The sequence below is a fragment of the Plectropomus leopardus genome, chromosome 4 (assembly GCF_026936395.1).
Source record: "Plectropomus leopardus strain MGB_pleo_1.0 chromosome 4, ASM2693639v1, whole genome shotgun sequence".
NCBI lineage: Eukaryota > Metazoa > Chordata > Actinopteri > Perciformes > Serranidae > Plectropomus > Plectropomus leopardus.
In genome coordinates, this window is record NC_142179.1 from 7,456,476 (window position 1) to 7,480,643 (window position 24,168).

Sequence of the window (24,168 nt, forward strand, 5' to 3'; positions counted from 1 at the left end):
ACACACACGTCGTCACATTAGCTGCCGACCCCTGATCCCAGAGGATTATTGGTCCTACATGTTCTGTTGCCTTAGACATTAACTGCGTAGTTAAATGTACTGCACAAAGCCATGTATGTCAAAGCAGTAAGGTAATGTATGTGTGTGTGTGAGAGGGGGAGCAGCGGCTTGCCTTAAGAGGGGATTGTGATTATGTATCTTCTTTTCTCTGCGGACAAAAGCTCATCCATGTTAATTAGGGCTTTGGCCCCCTTGCCATTAATGATAAGTCAGGTGAGAGGTGATGTCAACAGCAGGCCCTTAACAGCCAGACGTTGTCACCCCTCCCCTCCATCCATCCACCCATCTATCGGCTGTAATGAGTGCTCATCCCGGCCTCCACCGGCAGCCCAGAAATTGGAGTCATGATTATGAATTTATATGAGTGTTTAGGAGTGGCGGTTTGCCCAAATGCCAGTGTTGCTGGTGGAGAATGGATTTATTAGGCTGATGGTTTTTCTGTGGTAATTTGTGAACAAGTGGGAGCTGGTTGGGGAGGATAACAGGATTTGAGTGGGTGATTAGAAGTTATCCTTAAAAGTTGTGTAAGTCTTATCTTAGAAGATGAAAAAAAAGAGATCTCTGAGAAATAGCCAAGCTTTACACTGGAAAGATTTATTTCATTTACACCGTGCTCAAAGCATTTTGTTAATTTTATGGAAATCTTGTTTTGCTTTTGATTTAATTATGTGAATCCTAACTTTCCCGGCATGATTATTAAAGTTTCCTCACAGTCAGTCTTACGGGAAGATCAAACACAATTTAAAATGTTAAAAATGGTGTCAAACATTTCTCTTTCACAGACCACACAAACCAAAACAGGCCCCAGTAACAGCTGCCGTCTGATTTATTTAACAGTAGAGTATGACTGTTTCACTGTCCGACAACCATAAAGGGAGTTATTACTATCGTTAATCATTCAGGCCATCAGGTAGAGGCTTTAATCTCAGTGTTTCTCTGTGATGTTTAAGTCGAGACAGATAATATCTGCTCCAGGTTCCATATTGTCTCTGACCTCCCTCCTTCTTTTAAGGCTCGCTTTCATTTTACTGCTCTGCCTGTGTTTCAAAACTACCACTTAACCCTCACGGCTGTGGGTCAGATAGCTGTTCTCGCTTCCATTTCTGTTGCTTTAATACTTGGATTAGGGAGTTTAAGGTTTGAGCTATGGTTTCATTTTGACAGAATTGAGAAAATGAATTCTTATTCAATTGGATGCTGAGGGAAGTACACACAGACCTGCTGCTGTGCACATGACAGAGAAGGAGGTTGGAATATGACAAAACCTTGCTCACATAAAAAGACGATTATATTGGGGTTTTTTTGTGCCAAAAATTCATTATATGTTCAGCTTTCATGTACATTTTCTGAATTTATGCATTTACAATACATATCACGTAGGCCTTCCATGATACATTGGTCTCTCCAAAATAAAGGTAGCCTATACAAAACATTTAGAATAAGAAACATCTATATCCAACCTGTTCTCATCCCAACTCATCAAAAACTGCTGATTTTTTTTGTGGACCCACATATCAAAATATGACACATATGACCTGCTGTGTCTGTTGTGAATGTTCACCCAATGTATGCTTGTTAAATCTTTTTAAAACAAAAAATGTGGCCTACCTATGTTACAACATTTTAGGTTTACCTCCTACAATTAAAGTGCTTACGGTTGGAAAAAACATCATGGTTTGGCTTAAAATAAGTATGTTTTGTTAAATACTATTAACGTAGCTTAATATAACTTTATGTGACAGACATCATGTGGCATATATCACTAGTGTAACATTCTTCACATACTAGGACAGTACACTGTTAATGAAATACCTTTATTGCTTTTTTGGTTTCACATTAGAAACAAACAGTGGGTGAAAGTCCAGAGTTTGTTTGACCAATCTACCACCTCTGACACACAATATGAACCTTTGGGGTTTTTATACTGTGCCAGTTGCTTGTGGTATTACAAACTGCCACTGCCCGGTTGGTACTGCATACCGAATGTGCCTGTCTATGTGTTGTTGTCTGACGCTGAGATCACCGACAAAGTAGCAGTATTTGACACATTGGGAGTGAGAATGGGTTGCTGTATCCCCACACAGTAAAAGGAAATGAGTAATCAGTGCAAAAGTAACTAAACATAAGAGCTAGGGATTTCACAGGAAACCAGTATTTCAATACCAAGTTGATACCAGAATTTTTAAAACATGACGGTTCTTATTTTAAAATGACATAAAATGTCATCAAACTAAAAGATAAACAAGAAGGCCAAAACTAAAATCAGGATAATAAATTAGAAATGCCAAAGTAAAGAAGGCCCTAAAAAAGAAGAGCGTTTTTCCTTTAATCTGCTTTTGGTGAATCTATTCAATCAAATTGATGGGGGTGCTAGCAACTGAGCTGGTAAAGTTAGTGGAAGGAAACATTTTCAAAATAAGGTGGTTACAAACAGAATATAATGCTGGAGTTGGAAAAACAACCGACCCTCACAAGACGGGCCCAGCAGGAAAATTCCGAAACTTCCTGATGGTCGATCCATGACCGTATATATCACATATCCCAAGACTGAACAAGCAGTGATAAAGCTTGCACTAAAGAAGAGACTGATTGTTTGGTTAAACAAAAACTGATATTGATATACTTTATTTGATAGCCTTACATGAACTGTTTTCTTGCAGGTGGCTGTGCTGCCACAAGCTCTGCTGTTACAAAAGCACTTAAAAAAACAAAAAGTTGTTATTGAAATTCAGCTTCAGTTCACACTCTGGCCTTAACTGGACAACTCATCATGTATCTGCAAATTAAAAAGGAAATGTGCCAACAATATCAAATTGTGATTTTGTTGTTTTGTTCTGCATGTAGTGATGCAGCAACAAAGGATCTTGAAACACCTGTTTGTATTTTAAAGCCTCAGAGATGAATGGTTCTTTATTCCTATTCATCCCAGACAAATCAGCAGCAAATGAGGAACACTTAGACTGAACAGTGTGTTTGGATGTTCAAAAGGCAGTTTTTGAATCCAGTCCATCAGCAGCAAACATCCAAAAGTTGGCTGCCAAGAATATTTCATCACTAATCTGCACAACTTTTCCTGATAGTGGGCTTTCAGAGCATTTTAATGCTGAAGAATCGCTGTGTTGTCATCCTGAGCCAAGCTATCAGTTAAATACCGACTCTTTTATTGAGCCATTGAATGTCTCTCTAAACAACAAATTATCACCAGGTGCTGGAGATGGCTGATGTACAGCACTGGTAATGGCAGGAAACAATGGTGCCTGAAGAAATGGTACTAGACTGAAGAGTTTTAAGATTAAGTACTCTTGTGTGGTTTTGGATCACACTTACTGCTTCTCAAACCTGAAAATGAAATGTGGTTCAGACTGAGTTGCCACACATTTTTATCAATGACTTTTTAAAACTTTTTACCTCATTTCCATCACTTTTTTAAAATTGGTTTAAAATTTAAATGTATTGATACAGCTACAAAAATTATTAAGCATGCACTTCTCAGGCATTTGGGAATAAGCAAACTGCTAGTCTTACTAACTTATAACTCGCTGACATTCCTTAATAGACCAGACTAGCACATATGAGTAAAATCAAGACCCCAAACCATTTTTGGGGGATAGATGTCAATGTAATTTAGCATGTATTCAAATTATAAATGTTTATGTGTGTATATGTGTATATGTGTATATATATATTTGTATGTATAGGTATATAGTTAATTATAATAATCATCTTGTCTAATAGATTCACAACGAGAAGGTTTAATACAAAAACATCTGTCGAACCATCTGACCTACCAAATCCAGTCTAACTCACAAACAGAGATGCTTTCCTCTATCACCATGACAACATCTCTCTCCTTTGTCTCCACTTCTGCCTCCTATACTTTCTCACTGGGGGTTTGATTCTATTATACAATTTGAAACAGCGGAGCTTCGTACCGTACATCTTGCAAAGGGCAAAATTGGTTTAGTAGACCCTGAGCCCAAAGTCCTCAGGTGTTATATCCAGAAGAAGAGTGTGCATATATATTAGATGAGATGACACTTGTCCTTTGCAATTCATCTTGCTTTCAGAGACAAACTCTGTTTCACATACAAGAGAAAAAATACCTGAGTAATGTGTATAATATTTCATCCAGACAGCTGTAGTGCGTTTTAATTTGTGCCTAATATACTGTGTCTGACATGCAGGAACATATTCTCAGTTTTTCGCACTAACTGCACATTATGTGGCTTACTAAGAACCCATCTTCTTATTTAATTGTTTGACAGATTGAGGAATAAATTATTTCTGCTACCTGTTAAATCTCACTTGTGAAACTATAAATCTTCCATTCAAAACCCGATGTTCTCCAAACAAAACATGAGAGAAATCTGATGAAATGCTCCAAGCTTGTCATCTTTCTTTCGGTAGGCTATATGCAGTTTGAAACTTGAGTCAAGTGTCTGACCAACGGTCTTCGGGCATACCTGTCAACAAAGATCCTGGGTCAAACGCTTGACTCAAGTTTTTAAACTAAATATACCAGAAGAATGCTGCCTCTAGCTAGAAGCTTGCAAATTAAGTTTACATTTCTGGCACGCAAATTAATGTAGGGACGGAGGGCGAATTATCTTTTCTTAGTATCTTATGCTTATTCACAGAGCAGCTAAATACTGACTGTCTACAGTCCTTAGTTTGACCCTGAAAGATTTTACGTTCCACTTGCTTTCAACCACCATCTCAGCTTATGATGTGGCAATTTATAATACTGTTACTTCTCTCCTTCAAATGTTTGAATGTATCTGTTATGAACTAGCCTTTAAATTCTTGCATTTTTACCAAAACCATTGTTTTTAGTTTTTGGTTGGTTTTTTTTGCTTTACAGCGTAAGCTGCAACATGATATCTCGGTAGGCGGCAGAATGAACATCTCAAATTGTGCTTAAAACATTTGCATTTAAAAATAGCGCTGCTGTGAATAAGAATTTCTTTTCGATTAATCAATTCATCTTTTAGCTTTAAAAATTTCATTAAAAAGTTTGCAAGGTCAACCAGATCTCACTCTCGTCAAATAGGCCAACTGATGCTTAGTCAGTGGCTTTCAGTGTCAGATACCAACAGACTGCAGCACCTGTTAATGGTGATATAAAGTGAACTGATGCAGCAGCATTGATAGAAAGTCTGCATGGGACACAGCAAAGTTAGCTGTTATGAACTGCATACTGTGCTAGTGACGGATGTGATTTATGTAACATGACCTTACATTACGTTAGTAACAAACTTACTTTTTAAGCCAAACTATGATGTTTTTTTTTTTCAAACCCATCCATGTGCTTTTGTTAACTAAACCCAAGGAAGTACACCTAAAGTTTTATTACCTGCATTGTATTATTATGAAAAGAGACTGTATGCATTTAACAACCCGAAACTGTGCATTTTGTGTAAAAACGGAGGTTTGTTTTAAAAAGACACAATGCATGTAACAAGCGTAAATGGACATGCTGTCCCTGAGCGTCAAAAACTGACACTGGAAAGGTTCTGAGGACGTCCTCGTTTGACCTGTAGAGCCACTTACAAAGTGTCGGTATTTGAAGAGTTGAGAATGAGAACGTGTTGAGGGAGTCTGTGAATCTCTGAGACTATACTTGGATTTAAGCCAAATACTAACATTGACATGCCAACATGCTCATTGTGACAGTGTTAGCATGCAGATGTCAACATTTGCTAATTAGTACTAAGTACAAAATACAGCACTGTCATTTGTTTGTAAATAAAAAAAATAGCAATAGTCGAAACTCTCTGTGCAACACATCAGTCACATACCCTGTATTTGAACTACGTTAAATTGCATCGTCCCTGCCAAATACTACAGAAGAATGTGGAAAAAATCAAAATAATAATAACAATTATAATAATAATTTTTACTCGATGATGTTACTAAAAGAAATTTTAAGAGATCACCGAAGTCATTAGGATACATCACCTGACTGAAAACCAGCAAAGTAAAAACAAAATTTCGTGTTAATCAATTAAGCAATTGCAAAGATTTTTCAATCTGGACCAAAGTGGTGGATCGACCAACTAATGTACCGACCCAGGCATGATGATGGGGTAGCCGAAAAGTATTCTGTGTGTGAAATAAATACCTGGAGACTGGATAGTAGAGGTCAGGATTCAGCAGTTTTTTGCAAGGGAATCAGAGATCAATCAACATAATAAGTTAACATAACAATTAAATGGGAAATTGCTATCAAGAACGTTTCCGTTTTAACAAAAGAAAAATTAGTTATTCTGATACAAGTTACACTTCAAGGACAACTCGCTGTTTACCTATCAATGTAGTATATTCACAGGAATATAAATCGATGCATCAGTACAGTGGATTTGTTGTTACACCCCTACTATCTGATCAGTGATTTCAAGTGGAAGTAATTTCAAGTGTTACTGCAATTATCAGGAGTACTAACTGAAAGGACTGTTTCTTTAAAAGAATACAGTGAAGTTTATTTTTGCAAGAAACAGCTGTTGTCTTACTGGTTTACCAGTCTTGCACAAAGAAAACATAAATCGAGAACAACATTACCATAACACTGCTCATAGTTTCACATGGCAACAGCATTTAGAATTGAAACTATTTTAACCAGACAGGCTGTGCAGTGCCAGTGTGCCCCGACACACATCCCCGAGAAGCTACTGAAAAGCCAACATGTCACAGTCCGCCTTCCTGTCAACTTGTCACTCCTCTGTCCCTGCTCTCCGGTCCCAAACCACTGGTCTCGCTTCTCATCTGGTCATCAGCTCCCCAACCCCCTCTTTCTCCCTCTCATTTTCTGTCTCACACAGACTTGCTCGCTCTCCTTTTCAGTCCGTGGTTTCACTCTCTTTTTTTTCTGCCTTGAGAGCCTTGCTGTCTCCTTAGCATCATGCTCAGTTTTCAATCAACTACACACACAAATGATTTATAATCCCCACTGAGAGTGCTGTGCCTCCACTGGCCTCTGACAGTGCACTGACACCCACCCATATCCCAGTGGGAGACACTGACAGAGAGGAGATGACAAGAGAAGGAAGGACGGAAAGTGACTTTCTTCTACTCATGTGTTGTTATCATCCAGCCATCTCGACAGGTGATCAGCAAATGTCGTCATCATGAGACATCAAACGATGACCTGAACAAAACCCGTGGGCAAGCATGAACAGCTACACACAGATACGCCCCTCTCTGTGTCAATTTAAAAAACATGCTGTTATATTTAGTAGTGACGTCTCTAATGGCAATCAAGCAATGTTTCGTGGTTTCTTGGATGATCTGTTGGTAAAGAGGTTGTTACTGGAGGTGTTAATTACTGCTTTCATTACAATACAATATCATGTGGATTCTTTATGGAAATATACAATATTTGCTTATATCACAAAGTCTGCCACAATACAATTTCAATTCAATTTAGGGTTCTGTGGAGCGTCCTGTAGCTCACCTTTTGCTGTGTGTCATCCCCTCTCCACCCCTTCCTGTTTATCTTCCACTGTTCAATCTTCCAAAAAAAAAAAAAACCCAAAAACAAACAAACAAACACCTCCGGGGCCTGTAATCTTAATGAGATGGTTACAGAGAAAGCCGCCACCCCTTTCTTTTTTTGGCCATAAAATGAAAAAAACAGCACATAAATTAGTGTAAAAAATTTGCACCAGTGATTTGGATATATTTGGATATTTTGCCCATTTTTCCAGCTTTGTATTGAAACAATGTGGGTAGCCTGTGTCAATGAGCTGTCTTTAACTTCCCTCCATCTAACCAGTGCCAAGGTAACCCCCCCTCCGAAAGAGAAATTCTGATGGATGATGTAAAATACGTCTGCATGCTGATGGATGATGTAAAATACGTCTGCATGCTCTGCTTACGTCTGCATGCTCTGCTTACGCTTCGAAGCAGATCAAGAGACAGACCTGCCCCTCTCTGTCACTCAAACACCTTGTTGCCTAATTCTGACCATCCATGCCAGTTTTTGCGTTTGTTTAAGTACTGGTGTTGGTTGCCATGTGCTGTTGTTGCCTAAATATGACAATGTGCAGCGTCATCCCACTATGTGCTTGTGTTGACATCACAGTAGAGGAAGGTTCAGCAGTTACGGGATATTGTATGTTTATTTTTTTTGCAGTCTTTTGCACACATTAAAGTGATGGGTCTGTACCCACCGTCTTTACTGTGGCTTTGACACGTGGAATCACATGACACAAAAGCCTGAAGTCAAGAGTCCAAAGTTCAGAAAATTCAGAGTTTCGTAATTAACAAAGGGGAGTGTTTGGATTGTTGCACTTGCTGTGCAATAACAATAAATTCCTTTTAGATTAAGTTTGGCATTGGCTTTGGTACACCGCCTCAGGGAAGAAAAACAAAAAGTCTACCCAGGGTAGCAGACTGCCAGCTTTTATTCAACTCAGGCTTGACACCGCAGTCTCTTGAAAGCAAGACAACCTGCTTTGGGTGAAGCTGCTGAAAGGGCTCACAGTTATTCTCGGTTGCAATCATTATTCTAGCCACCTTATTTCATTTGCCACCAACTTTATTAAAGCAGCAAAGAGCAGTGGCTGCCAGAGATATTATTCCATGGATCCATTTGCATAAAACGCAACAGGGTGCTTTTCTTGCCATATGGGTCTCGGCAGAGCTCTCTGCATATTTCTGAGGTAAAAAGTAGAGCTATGCAGACAGGATCACACAAGTAATTTACTCTGCTATATGGACACAAGTGCTAATTAGACATAGCTCTAATGTTTTGCGGTATCACAGTATTACTACAGAGATATGCAATTTGGATAGTGAGTACCTGCTAGCTTGTTAGCTAGACAGAAAGCTGTGCAATATGAATGACCCTGCCTTTTTGAAAATCCTTTATGTGTCAGAATGTAAAGGAGATATGTATTTGAAGGATCGCTGCTGTCCTTTTCTTTCTTCTGTCCTTGATCAAATGGAACTTTTACTTGAAGGTGTCACTGTAATTAGCGTCTCTGAGTGTGGGGGAAGTGAATGTGGAGGCAGTGGGTGGATGAATGCGTGTACGTACGTGTGTGTGTGTGTGTGTGTGTGAATGTCAGACTTTTTTTTATCCTTGCTTGCATATTGTGAAGTGAAATCTCATCTTTCAAAAGTGTAAACTATCTAGGAAAGTTAATAAAGCTTTGATCCCACCTTTTGGGTTTCATAAAACCTGTCTGCCCACACAACGTGGATTCCCTTGATTTCCTCTGACAGAGCTGATGTCAGAATCTAACGTTCAGAGATGGTTTGCAAGGAAAAAAACAGCAATCATCTGCAAACATCCTGACCCTGGATTAACTCAATTTCATGTTATGCAAATTTTAGACTGTAAAAGATACAACTTTAATTATTCCAGAGAAAACTGACAAATTGCGTCGGAATATCAGCCTGGGAACCAGACGAATCTGCAAGTTTGTGTTTTATTTCGACCTGACCTGGCCCACTTTAGGCCATTCGCAACAGTTTAGCTATTTTGGGGCAGGAATGATAGGATGACTGACAACTTATGGAGCCTTTGCGCTTAACGTGAGAAAGTATTTGGCTTGCACACCCTCAAGCCAGGGTCATGCTGTCAAGCATAAACCTAGCTTAGGAGAGAGAAGCGCCATCAAGGCATTTCAAAACTAACAAGATAGCTGCAGCTAATTTGGAACTTTCTATGGTAGAACTATTTTCAAAATCTGGTTTTAAAACTGCAGCACAGAAAAATTGATGCCATCTTCATTGGTAGTCACTTGAGGAGAGTTTAACTGTCCTCCACGATGGGTCATCTACTTGTGGGTCTTCAGGTAGCTGGTGTTGGTTGTGGTTGAGCCTATTTCCCTCTCCCCTTGCTGTGTTTTTGCTCTATCGCTGCGGCAGAGAGTGCAGCATGAGTTTGGTTTCATGACATGCAGCACTTTCCTTCATAGATGTCTTCCAGGAGTGCCTGTCAAGTGTAGTCTGCTGCTGTCTGTTTACATTTTTCCATTGCTTAGCACTACGTAGCATGTTTTGTTGCTCTGACTAGTTGTAGGTCTATCCAATTAAGGCCATTGGAAATTAAAAATGACCTTAGCAGTTCCAGACTGATTTGCTTTTGGGAAATGGTCTGGCGATGTCAGGCTAACAGGATGTAACAGGAAAAAAAAACAATATCTAAAGCTTTCTGCAAATCAGCAGGTAATACACATGGTACAGTGGGTAATAGTAACAATATGTCATATAAGTGGAAATGCCCAAATTACACTTTGTAGGTAATGCCGAGTTCACACTACAAGACTGTAGACCTGATTTTCCGCTTGGTGACAGTTTTTGGAGATCCTAATGTAAGCCCCAGATAAGAAGAAAATCAGTTGGCCTGGCACTCACAAATCAATGTGTGAACTGTTCAAAGATGCAAGCCGAGAGTCTCTCCAATATAGTGCGGACACATCCTAGTTATCTAGCAGGCTAAATACAGTATCCTGATCTGTGGGGAAGCCTGGGGGAGGGCTCACCTGTGACAATAGTATAACAATTTTTAAAACTGATTCTCATTCTCAGGTCATTAAATGCTGATGCCCTGAGTAGTGCATCCCTACTTTTTGTACAGTGCCATTTGCTCTCAGTGTCAACAATTGCTGTTGATGGGTTTACATTGGAGTTAGCTGAACGCTCGGTACATCTTCTAAAGATGCTAGAGGGTGCCTTTGACTTCAATATCACACGCTGAGTGGCATGACAAAGCATTGGTGTTTGACAGCCTGGGGATGATGAATTTTACTGTATGCGTTGTATATACAAAATGGATTGATGTTGTTGTTGCACCTCGAGGAAACAGTAAGACATGAAAACAGGCTGTTTCGTGAACACGTACGCCAACAACACCAAAAAATCCTGTCACTCACATGGTGTTAAGTAATTTCCCTTGTCACATCTTGAGTTTGTTTTCATGACAAAACATGGTTTGAAGGCCAGACACACTCATCTGGGATTCCTTCTGGTGAAAGATACTGTAGTGTGTGAGCCCCTGGTGTGGTCAGCTATGTAGTATGAAAACCAAAACGATTTCAAGACTCACAAGTTGTGTGAACAGTACAGTGATTTGACGACTTTGAAAGTCACGCAGTGTGAACTTCACTTCAGGAAGACCCTGTGGGAATGAAAAACTAAAAATGCAACCTGAAATGTGACACAAACATGCAGTGATTTCCATCAGTGAGAAAATGCATCGTGACGTACATTCCAAGACTAGATCAAAAGGCAACTTTACTATTCACACCTTTCGCTGATTTCTCTTAACACTCGACAAGTCAACCACCTCCCCCTTCTCCTGTCTTTCTGTGATGCAGATTCTTTAAGTTTCTCTTTCCTTTAACTTTTCATATGCAGAGTGAAAAAAGGTATCTGAATAGATGCTTTAACAACTGAGGAGTTGACAGTCCCCACCTCCGCCCGCTGCCTTCACCGACAGCCGTTTTCAAAACCAGAAATGGGAATCCTCTCCCTTCTCACCACATTGATTTTCACTTTTCCCTCCCTGAACATGCAGAAATCATTCGGGGACAGGATAAAGGCACGCATACAGGGAGATGAATGGTTTAATTTAGATTCAAATTGCATAAAGTGGGCTAATCGGAATAGCTGACAAAAGCTCTGTGACGGAGAAGTGATAACCTGCAGGCTGCTTCCTTATTGCAGGAGATGGGAGTGGAGTGCCGGGCTGGTTTACAGGTCTAATTGCATGACTCAGTGTGGGGAGTGAGAGACTGACATGGGAGGAAAAAATCCTGTGGGATCTGACACTTAATGAGTGTGATGATTCAGTCTTAAGTTTATACTTTTAAAAATCAATTTTTCATGTATAAACTCTTATTCTTTGCTTATCATACTTTGTCCCGCATGGCTCTGTGAGATTTATCTTTACCTGAACATTCAGCAGTGCCTTTTTTCTCTTTGCTGGTTTGGTTTTTGTTCATTTGCCACTCATGTTAGTTTGCTGCTTCTTTTCTTGAGTTTTTACTTTAATAGTCTGTTTCTGTCCTTCTAGCTCACTCTCTATGCATCTCCTCAACTTGTTTTTCACTGTGTGTGTGTGTGTGCGTGTGTGCATGCGTGCGTGCGTGCGTGCGCGTGTGTGTGTCTGCGCATCACTCAAACATCAGTTTGTAAGTCAGTCATAAGAATCAGATATTGTTGCCTAACTTGAGCACTCAATCAGGGTTGCTGTCACTTTTCTACAAGTCATTCAACTTCAGCTAAGCCTGAGGACATGATGTGCTCTCAGGGTGAACGAGGCTTTATTTCTGTGTCTCTGCATGAATTTCTGTATGCATGCAGACCTGAAGTTAGTTATGTATATTTTCATGCGTCTTTTTTTCCTCCTGGGGCCTATATCAAGAGGAATGTTCAACTCATTTGGACAGGATTAACGTTATATGAGGAGGTAGCGTGAGTTGAATTTAAGTTAAAATCGTTCTCCTTCTCTGAGTCATCACTCAGTGAAGTCGTAACACCCAGACATGAAACACATCATTCAGTGTGACTTACACTTCCCGGGGATATCATTATCTCCGATGTCCATGGCAAATAAACGTCCATAAATCTGCCATTTAACACTTCAGACCTTCAGAACTTTTCAGAGAATCATCGAATTTTTCAAAGTTTTCTCCAGTGTGATTGTAATCTAGTGATAGTTGTCTTTCATCACCGGATTTGCACTCCCAACTTGTCAAATATCAACACTTCATCAGATCAGTGGCCCTACATGTCAGACTTTGACTCTCTAAGATAACCCTCCTGCATCAGTTTTGGATGCTTTATTGGATGTCAATTTACACTTGTTGTAGGGATATAGTTTTAAAATAAATATCAGTTTTCACGGGAAATGCACAGTTTCGGCCTCTTAAATACAGGATAAAGTATGTATAGAACTTTGAATTTAGGTTCACTTCCTTAGGTTTAGGCAACAACAGCACGCAGTTAGGTTTAGAAAAAAGTGTCATGGTTTAAAATAAGTACGTGTGTTACTTATGTCACATGACACATCACATGTAAGTATGTCATTTAGTCCGATGGGTTCACAGTTACCTCACTGACACGTGTGAATCTTTGTGACAGGTGACGTTTAATAAGAACAAGTTTTATGACAAGCTGACAAAGACAAGTTGCACTACTAGGTTAATCATCCAAAACTTGTTTCCAAAATGACAGTTCTCCCTAAAGGAAGCATGCCGACAAACAGAAGAATATGATTACGGGGAATTATTGGTGACAATTGATTCGGCATGAATGAATCATTTAAAAAGATTTTGTTCGAGTAATTAACAAGCGTTTCCTGAAAAGAAAGAATGTAACCACAGAGGCAGGTGTTAATTGGTATGTAGTGACGTCCAATAGTACTTTGCCTTTGCCATCAGAACCCGTCGGCTTTGCCTGAGGAGAAAAGGCTCGCAGAATGAGTGACTTCCTTTGAATAACTTCGTAAGAGTCATTTTTATAGACTTGCGTTTAAGTGATGTTGTCCTTTTATTTATTTTACCTATAACATTATGTATCCTGGAGCTAGCATGATTTGTCTTTGTTTTAATTTTATCCTAACTGTACCCTAGTTTAGTCTCACTTGTGCTCATGAGGACTGTTTGGCTTTCTGTTGTTGTATTGCCCCCTATATATATCCCATTTCTGCTTTTGCTTTGTTTGTCAAAGCACTTGGTAACCTCTGTTTTTAAAGGTGCCGCATAAATACAGTTATTATTATCGTTATTATTATTGTTGTTAACAAAAATGCAAGGACACTGCCCTCATACATCCACTGAGCTACTAGATGCCCCATGGCTTTATTTTTTGCCCAAAGAGGCCAAAGTAAAACTGCCTAACCATGCTTTAATCCCATTTCTAACTCTTAACAATGTAACATATTATTTGTGACTTTTTATTTGAAATCAACAACCTATTCTATGTCGTACTGCATACTTTTCTCAACCTGTCAGCAGTTTTATTTTCCTTTTTGATTTTATGCAAGGAGAGTTGTTGGCAGCCTATGATCATACCAAGCCTGGCACGCTTGCATGTTTATTCGAAAGTTTGGTAAACTGGCTTAAGTGAATAACTTTGTGGAGTCAAAACAAACATGGCAATCTTAAAATGTGTGCTCAGTGCTTTTCAGGTGTTATTTTTCAGGAATGGTATTGTAATTGAATTTTGAGGTGCACCTTTCTCTCCTTCGTGGGCCCTGCTTTGTCTACCAGTGTGACTTTCATGCCCGTCTGAGAGCTGGTGTGAACTTGTTGCATTCAGCTGTGGGGTGTTGGTGTACAGTATGTAGGTGGACAGAATAATAATGATAGCTATTGTTATGAGCAGAGAGATTTTTCATAGAAAGAGTCCGTCCACTCACTCAAAATGCAACATGCCTTGCAGTTGCATTGCATTATGGTCTATGTACATGTAACTATCGTGGGTGGAGAAATTGCTATTTCTCTCGTGGGATAGTGATGGAAGTCTTTGCATTATGATTCTGACTGAAAGTAAAGAAAAGAAATTATGAGTATATCACTGAACAAGTGGAAATACTTTGCTGTTTTGGTGACAGTTCTAGAAAATAACTTCACCTTAAAGGTCCGGTTCAGTATAGTATATATTGGCATAGGATATGATCTCATAAGTATGAATTTAAAATCACAAGTATTGGTCACTTATTCTTTGAATGCATTTGTGTTAAATTATTTTAGATAGAAGTAAAACATTTCATTGGCTGGTTCAAGGATTAAATTAGAAAAAAGATATAATATTTTTGTATGATAAAAATGGAGTTGATGGTCAGGAAAAAATAGCTTGAAACTATTCATTTTGTATGAAAACATACATTCATACATTCATAAATTCGAATGGACTCAAAAGAAATCAGAAATACAAGAATTCGAAATAGAAATAGGACATTATATGCAAACATTACATGGACTTCAAGATGTCAAGCTGAAAAAACACTGGACATTTGTTAAACTTTAAATGTTTTTGTTTGATACTCTGGTCTCTACGTATAGCTATTAAAGCATGGTTTTTGTCCTTTTTATTTTTCTTATGCTTGTTTGCAGTGTTTTGTTTCTTTTTTGTTACCTAAATTTCTAAAAAAGTCATGCATAAAATATGGGGGGAAAAATAAAACAAAACAAAAGTATGTTTTCTTTAGTGTATAACTGACTGAAATCAAGGATAATTGTGTTTTCTCTTCCTTAGTATTAGCCCTTGATGTCTACATAGGGAGCAGGTCCTTGTCCACGGAGATCACCATGTTACACTGCCAAATTCCTGAGTATCAAACACTGAAGGAATTCTAACAAAGAAGAGTTTAAACTGGTTGCCATCGGCAATCCTCAACATTAGATACCCCTAAATCTTCCTGAGTCTTACACACTGGAGCTTTTAGAGGACTCGTAGAGAACGCCCCACAAATGCTAAGCCCAATAAACTGTCTACTGTCTACATGTTTTTTAGCATCTTAAGACATACTGTAAACAAGTCAGAGTGGACAGCCGTTGTGTCTGTTTTCTGAGCTTAGTCAGATGTGCTTTGAGCTAAGTGCTAACATGCTGATGGTTAGCAGGCAAAATGTTCTTTTTTGTCATCTTAGTTGTGTTTGTTCACACGCTGACATTTGCTAATTTCAATAAATGTAAAGCACAACTGGCTGATAGGAATGCCATGATTTTTGCAGGAACTTGACCAGACCAAATTTCATGACAATCCATCAGATAGTTATTTAGATACTTTACTTAAAGCCCCAAAATGTCAACCTCATGGTGTCACTAGAGGAAAAGTCAGGGGATCACTAAAATCATTAGGATGTGCCCACTGGGGACCATGAACGTCTGCACCAAATGTTGCAAGTTCTTCTATAATAGTTGTTGAACTATATCAGTCTGGACCAAAGTTAGGGACTCACTGACCGACCAACCAACATTGCCACATGGCCAAACACACAAAAGAAGAAAAAAAAAGACCAGCTCTCATTTTCACTGCCACCACTCGCGGAGCACTGACCATAGCTGTGCTGCCTCCTCAGCCCAGGCTTCATCCTCCTTCCCTCTAGCCGCAAATACAGACAGCTACTCTGCAAGAATTCTTGCTTTAAGAGAAGGTTTTGTGCCCTCAGCCATTTCTGCTTTAAATAACCTGGGGTCACTGTAATAGACTTGTGCTGTGTTGTTGTGATGTTCTTGTCTGCTTGTATCATGTGTGTTACCTATTCTGTGTATCTGATGGTACAGACTGTGAAAGACATTTTTGTGTTTTGTTACCAGCCGTGCCTCGTTGTCACAACTGGCATGTTTCCATGTTTTGAATCTAAGTGTATCACCATGAAAAAATGTGGTCCTGGAGACACGAATGGCAGCTGGGACTACCAGTGAAGTGGCTTCCCAATGTCTGCCATGTTTGGGTGTGGACATATTTTGCAACCACGATAGTGTCACAAAATTGCAAGCTTGTGACACTTTACTGATGTGTAGTCAAGATCAGAATAAAGTCTAGATTTTGTGATGCGTGGAGGCTGACCAAGAGTGCTAGAAAAAAGGAGTAGGAATAAGGTACCCATAACGGGCTAGACTTTTCACCCCTGGCCTATTTGCATTTTCGATTGCTGTAACTTGATTCCATCACAAGACAGTGTTTCCCAGAGAGTGAGAGTTTATGTGTGGCAGTAGCTGCCAGAGGAGGGTACTTTTGTTTGTTTTTTTTGCATCTTTTTAATGCCTGTGTGTTTGTTTGTATGTGTGTATATGGGTGTGTGTCTGTGTCTGTGTGTGTGTTTCTTCCAAGAGTGCTCCCAATTTACGTTGATGATGATTGATGTGGGGTTTTTTTTATCATGTTTAGCTTCCACAAATAAATGAATGTGTGGGAAACCTTGTAAATGAATAGATGGACCTCACTTTTAAGTTGTGTTATTGCTAGTTTAGAAACATTTTCACATTTAACGAAGAGCCACACATTGTTAGATGTGCCAGTGAAGGTATTTACCACTGTGAGAACTTAACTTGTTTTTTACTTGTCTAAAAGCTCTGCTATTTTATTAAACATTTGTGTTAATCCCATATCTGTCAATCAAAATGGTTTTCTTTTCTTGTTTCCCTCAGAGCCAAGAAGAAGACCAAGCCCTTGAACCTTAAGATCCACAGCAGTGTGGGCAGCTGTGAGAATCTACCCACGCAGCGCTCGCCCCTCCACACTGAACGATCTCTGCGATCCTTCTTCTTCCCCTCCTTCATCCCTTCCACACCTCCAGTCCATGCTGAAACACCCTCTGCAAGTAAGTGAAGTCGTCTTCTTTTTTTAATCAGCTCGCACTTTAGCTTTTATGAAATGAGATTTTTTAATGCCTTTAATATATCTCTTTCATATTCTAATCCCTTTGGACATCTGCTTATTTAGTTCTCAGGCAATGTCTCATCTCTGGGATGTCGGTCTGCTCTCTGCTAGATTTAGTCAAAAAGTCAAGTGCACCCTGGGGTTGAAAACTGAACTAGGGCTGATTTTTAACCTCAAATTAGACTTTATCTTCTCTTAGAAGACAAATCAGTCTGAACTTGTGAAATTGGTTTGACCAGACCATTGTTTTTCTCACTCATGGCCTCAAATCAACTTTTCAGACATATAATTTATAAAACATAATTTCAAACTCATCATCGTACATATGTGATTATACATCATTCACAATGAAAAATCTGTTGTATTATGTTAGAGGCAGAAGAAAGTTAGAAATCTCGAATACTTGTACAAAAACTTTTCAGACAAGTAAATACACAAAAGAAATGAACAAAATGCTAAGAAAAGTCATGTTTTCACACTGATTTTCCTTATTAAACAGAGAAATACAACTGTACACCTTTTGAATTCAATTTTCTCTCGGTCATGGGAGACTGATGAGGCTTAATTGCCTTGCTAACTCATCATATCTCAACAGAAACAAAATAAAATTCACTCAAACTGTATTGGTTAGTCTTGTGAGTAAATAAGTCCACCACGTTACAACAGTCATGAGCTCCAGTTTGGTCTAAATAAATCCTTAATTTACCAAGTTGGATGTTAAAAAAAAACATGCAGTTATTCCCCACTTGCTGGTCGCCAGTTGTTTACAGTCCTGTAACTTCTCCCTTCACCACTAGGTATTGCTGTGTCTTTCAGTTCAGCCTTCTGTTCCAGTAGAGACCTGAGACTGAGCTCTGGTGGTGCGTGCTGTGCACTACATACAATGAGTTTTAAAGAAAGAGGAGCGCCTGTATTTATGACGGTATTGAAAAACATACTTTTGGGATTTTCTAAATACCTTGGTATACAGTAATACCGTGATAACACCCAAGCCTGCTAAACACCCTTCTAAACGAGTTAGATAAAATCCCAGAAAAGTAGTCACACTTGATGCATTGTATTTTTCATCTGTACAAAGAGTGTATTTGGGTGTAGAAAAAAGCGTAAACATATATACAGGAGAGCCATTATGATACAACCACCATACTTTATTTTTGAGAAAATGTTTGATCACACACTCTTGATAAAGATTTCAATGTGTAAGAGTCTTCAGAGTGAAAATATAGAAATTTTCTCTTTGGAGTAAAAGGGTAATTAAATCACCTTCTCTTCTTGGAGGTCTGACATGGTCGATGTCAATGTATCTTAGAGAGGCCGCTGCTTCATTAGCCTCTCTGAAAAGCACTGCCACCAGGTCATGCTGATCTTGGGTCAGGTTGCAGCTCCTGTGCGCTGCTGTTCTGGTTTTTAGTGCTTTTTGTGTTTTTCCTACACATAATAAATCACATGAGACTTTTAGAAGAATACTTTTCTTGTGGAACAAGATACAGTGGCTCTTGTTGTCAGTGTTAACTGGTGGGTGTATGTGGTACACTTGTATGTAATATTGCACTCGATGCATGGACCACACTGATTATTTTCTATCAAAGGATCAAGAAAAGTGATGTTGGATGTGATATGCATATATGTCAAAGTAAGGGGAAGTCTTAACACTACTCTCTATTGACTATTTACATTATTTTTTTAAAGGAATAATTTGTATCTTTTGATCTGGGGTTGTATGACGTTCTTATCCACAATAAGTAAATTACATACGGTCGATGTCAGTCGGCACGCCCCCAGTGTGAATAAGCAGGCAGAGTTACGGACATTGAAGCTAAGCAATGTGTTGTTGTGGACGGACGCTGCAGAAAAAGGTATTTTTGCCATCTAAGAGTCCCACTTAAAAAAAACAATATCAGATGAAGTGAATATTTTCACCGCTTTAACTTGCTAGACAGTGATGGGAAAAGGAATTTGTTGTATCCATCTAGGCTTTTTTCAAAACCAGACTCCTTTGAGAGAAACAGAAATTTACCATCGCTAAACACAGGATCTGCTGGTCTACTGTTGCCTTAATCATTCAGTTAGTTTGTATCATCGTGCCGCTTTGGTATAAAAAAGGGTTATTTTGGATTCACCAAACTCATTCAATAACACAAATAACAATAACTAACTGATCGAGGCAGCAAAGTCGATGTCAATGGAGTCTTTGGGCTTTGACAAGAGCATAGCTAGACAAGTGACGCCAGGTTTTATTGCCAGGTACATTTACATATACAAGGAATATGACTTGGTGTTGTGGTGCAAAACAATTTACATAGAGGAAGAATAAAATTAGTAACTTTAAAAAGAATAAGATCATATAAGATAAAAATATAGAAGGAATATAAAGATATAAAATGAGAAATAGAATAGAATAGAAGAACAAAAAATGTATGTCCAAAAGGTGCAATGGAGAAATTGTACAGGAATCATAAAATACTCTAAATATAGTGTACATTTAAAATGATAGTGATATTTTGTGGTAACTTAAACATGTTTTTGCTGCTTCCTTCCTCACACAGCAGTATTACTTAGTTTCTCTGTATACTTCTGCCTGCTTCTCCAAACTTGGGGCTTGCTGATGAATATTGTAGGTGATACACTGACAGATAACTACCTCCTGCAGCGCCACTTAATAAGATCTGAACTGTCCTTTTAAAGTAGATCAGAGTAAGAAATGTGCCAGTGTTTTGTATATTCTTTTTAAAATCTTGACCCATTTTATGTAGCACTTAGGACTATTATTTGTTAGACGTTTTTCATCTTGAATAAGGCACTTTTTCTGTGAGACAGGGCTAAACCCTCTGCCCGACCTCTCCACTAAGTAAAAGAAAAGGAACACTTACACCCATAATCATTCTTAGCACCATAATTCTTTTTGTTAAGAATATACTTAAGTACAGCTCTGTTGGAAAATGCAACAAATGAACAATCAGGCCGTGCCATAATGACCGGAGGTGGTGTGTTGCTGCACATTGGCAGCCTTATTGGCTGATGCATTATGGGCATACTGCGGAAGCCATTAGACTGAGGAGGAGATGGGGAGTAATGGAGGTCATGTCAAGGAAAGGAGTGATAAATGGTCATCACTTAGTGTTGGGAATAGTTGGAGACCTTAACTAACTGGTATGTGGGGCTCAGCGGTGCATTTTTGTAGGTGGAGGCATGACATGGAATAATCACACCTTATGCATAACAGGATAGACAAATAAAGATGTACTCTAATTACAAAATTAGATGAAAAGTACCACATTATTGGTATAGTCTTTTGTATTATATTCTTATTCAAACTAGACTGCGCCTGCTTTTGCGTGCGACAGACGTCAACAATGAGTTTCATCACTTATTCAGACAAACCAAACCCATGTCAGTCAAACAGTGCTGCTTACAGTCACTACTGTCACTGAGACTGATATGTGTCTTGCCGGATTTGACTTCACATTAGGTGTGTATCACATGTTTTGGCTTGCCAAAGGCGTAGTCACTGTTTTGGCTCTAATTACATGTCAAAGCATTGGCAAACTGTGAACCGGAATTTCAAGTTCATCTTTCATCTTTGGAAGTAAGGTGTAGCGTAGTAGTTCATAAATAACTGGTAGTTGACCTGAAGGGAGCTCAGTTCACAGCTGCAGTAACATCATACATGGCACACACACACACAAGCATCAATATTACTAACTAAACCAACATAGACTTCAGCATCACATTAAGGAGTGCATTGGCTTAGCAAGATTTGTCTCCTTTCTTTCTTTCTTGAGGTAAACATTGTCTATAAAAAGAATTCTGCAAATTGGGAAAACAATGGATGTATGCTGTATATGTAGTAATGCAATGCTATTAAAAAATGCAGGATTTCATACTCCAGGTGTGGAAAAAGGGGGTTTCAGCTTATTGACAGAAACTGAGACAAGATGACAAGTACCTGACATCTAAATAAATAAAAACATGATATTTGATCACAATGCTGTAAATAATGATCACAGGCCTGCAGTCATTCACAATGAAGCCATCTCCCATGTTTCCACGTGTATGTGTGTGGGAGTGCAACCTGACAACCCACTGAGCTGGAGCGTCCAAGTTAAGAGCGTCTGCTCCAGGCTACAGCAGAGATAGTGCTTCTTACGTAGACACAGAGTTTTCAGGAGTTGGAGGAAGTACACATTGCTTTTTTTTATCCTGCTGTACTAGAAAGCATTATTAGACACGGTGGGTATCACAGCTTGGTTTGGAAACCTGCCTGTATACCTGAAATTCAAGATAAGCCGTCCACAGTGGACAGTTCTGAAGGTTGAAGGACTCCTGCCGCTTCATGCGCTCCTTCAGGCTTTTTGGGAGGAGTTTCTGGGCACTGCTCGCTCAGAAATATCACCTGTGACTGAGCTTCTCTCCCAGGCATTCTTTTCAGTTTCCCAAATACAGGTTAGACTGCTAAAACTTTGTTTGTGCCAGTGTCAATTACAAATGTAAGCACCAAGGGTGGCATGTAAACTGAAACTGTTTTAGGTATCGGCTTAACTGCATGTTTTAGATTTATGTGCAGTATAACTGATTTGTCAGTGTCAGTTAAACATCTTTGTTTCTTACAACAGTGGCACTGAGCTTAAGAGAAATTTAACAGGAGGGAAAATAAGGTTTATCTATGTAGTTTACTGCCACAAACTTTTTCAAGGTGGTGTAATAATTGTTGTTATTGTCATAGCTTCAGCATTAAACTGTATATGAAGCTGAAAGTTTTAGTGTTTTTTTAAATTAATTAATTAATTTATTTATTTATTTAGAGATTTACTGTATCCCGTTTTTTTTCATGGTGACCTCATTAAACATGCTTTTGGCCATAACTTGAGAGCCTTGGGTGCCCACCTTGAAACTGTGCTGACTGGATAAATCTTTTGTCCTGCTGCGGGGGAACGTGTGTGAAGCATCCATGTTTTCACAGACACGGATGTAAACTGTAACTGCAACTTGACTGGCTGATTGGTAAACATATTTTTAGGGCCTAAGTGTGGTTTTGTTTTTAAAATGAAAAGCAATTGAGACATCTGATCCCTCAGTGCCCATTATGCTTACTTTTAAATCACTGATTAAAGTAAAATGAAATTAAATGTTTTATTTTTCTGTGAAGCTCCACAGTTGACCTCGGGGGTCTCCAGTCCTTATTTTATTTGTCTGTCTGTGTGCGTGCGTGTGTGTGCGCGTGCATGCCGCTATGCATGTGTGTGCCCGGTAAGCCAGGCTAACCACCCGTCCCGTGTCTATGTTTGGGATTATGATATCACTGCCATCTCATACGTCAGGGCCCTCCAGCCAACGGCATTATCTCTCATCTCTCTAGTCGTCTGAATCAAAACAGACGGAGGGCCCAAAAGACTGGCTGAGGTGACCAAACACTGTCTGCTCAAGATGAGTCAGTACAAAGTCAAAGCTGAAACGTCAGTGCCTTCCTATGAGTTTGTTTGGCTTTCCACTTAGAGATACTGATAGTCTGGTTGTGATGAAGTTAAATAACATTAAATATTCACACCAGTGTTTCTTTGCTTGGGTAGTCTTTGGCACATAATTGGGTTCTGGAGACAGAAAGTTTTGTATTAAATCTGCAGATTACTGATGTAGTGTGCTGATGTTTAGTCTCTTCAAAAGGCTGGCATTTTTCTTTTTTTTCCTTTTTCATTTTATAAACAAACCTCTTCGAAAGACCGAAACCAAACACATGTTCGTCCATATCTTCATATGGATTGATTTTCATACAATTCCAGAAGATTTTTTTTACAAAAGGGTCACAAATATATGCTAATTATTTTTAAAAAGAAAATATCATGCATTTGAACTTTCTGTTGGTGCCATTGTTGATTTATTTTTGGATGTATTTATCCAGCAGTCCAACAAGATCCCAAGATGTTAAAGGGTAATCCGAAAGATTTCAGTCCTGGTTAAATAGGCAACACCTGCAGTTACCATAGTAACCACAAGTGGGTTTAAATACAACAGCAAACCCTCCTTGAGCAGCTGCTTTGTCAGAACAACAGCAGATGACTAGCTGGTGCATCCGTTTACAGTTCAACCAAGCATACTCATATTGTTGGGTATCTTGAGCAGGCAATCCAAATCCATCACATGAATGGCGGACTCTGCCACTGTGACCAAAATACTGTGAGAGACAATTTCAAAGGACAGACAAGGCATAAATCATTAAACATTAGAATCTTAAAACAAAACGAAACCAGTGCAAACCAAATCTTAGTATGTTGTTTGCACCATTGTTTGGCTTGTTTGTGACTGGATGTTTATACAACTTTAATGCATGTACACTATGTAATTATACTTTGGTTTTGTTCTTCCTCCCTGGACTGTCATGTTTCAGATGGAAAATGCTAACTTTTCTCAAAGTTATGGTTTGAACTTTCTGTTGATGAAGATGTTGGAGTGTTTTCAAGTTTTTTGGACACACCTGAGCCTGCTCCATAGTTGACACTTTAGTTTTCCTCCGTCCTGGACAGAAGGGATTATTAAAAAAAATATGGTTTAGATGTTGATTTAGATGTTGATGTGTTTTATAATGTTTTTAAAACTTGATAAGATTTATTTATGGGTCCCTAAACTCAGGCATCTAGCGACTGCAGTAGTCATGGAATTTATCGGCTCCAGTATGATCAGCCTCACCCCTTTTCCGGCACAATGCAATGACGTGTCGCCACAAAATATCGCCGTCTATGTCCAAGCACTGCTTGAGCATCATTCAAACATAGC

General features: G+C 39.0%; 1 protein-coding gene across 7 annotated transcripts in view; it reads left to right on the top strand.

Annotated features, from left to right (window-relative positions):
• The window catches only part of ksr2 (kinase suppressor of ras 2), a 142,460-nt gene that overhangs the window by 51,347 nt on the left and 66,945 nt on the right, over nt 1-24,168 (top strand). For all 7 annotated transcript variants that reach the window (XM_088076454.1, XM_088076455.1, XM_042488537.2 and 4 more), the window contains one exon: nt 17,169-17,341. In XM_088076454.1, coding sequence (XP_087932580.1) covers nt 17,169-17,341 — 173 coding nt within the window. The remainder of the gene's footprint in view (nt 1-17,168; nt 17,342-24,168) is intronic.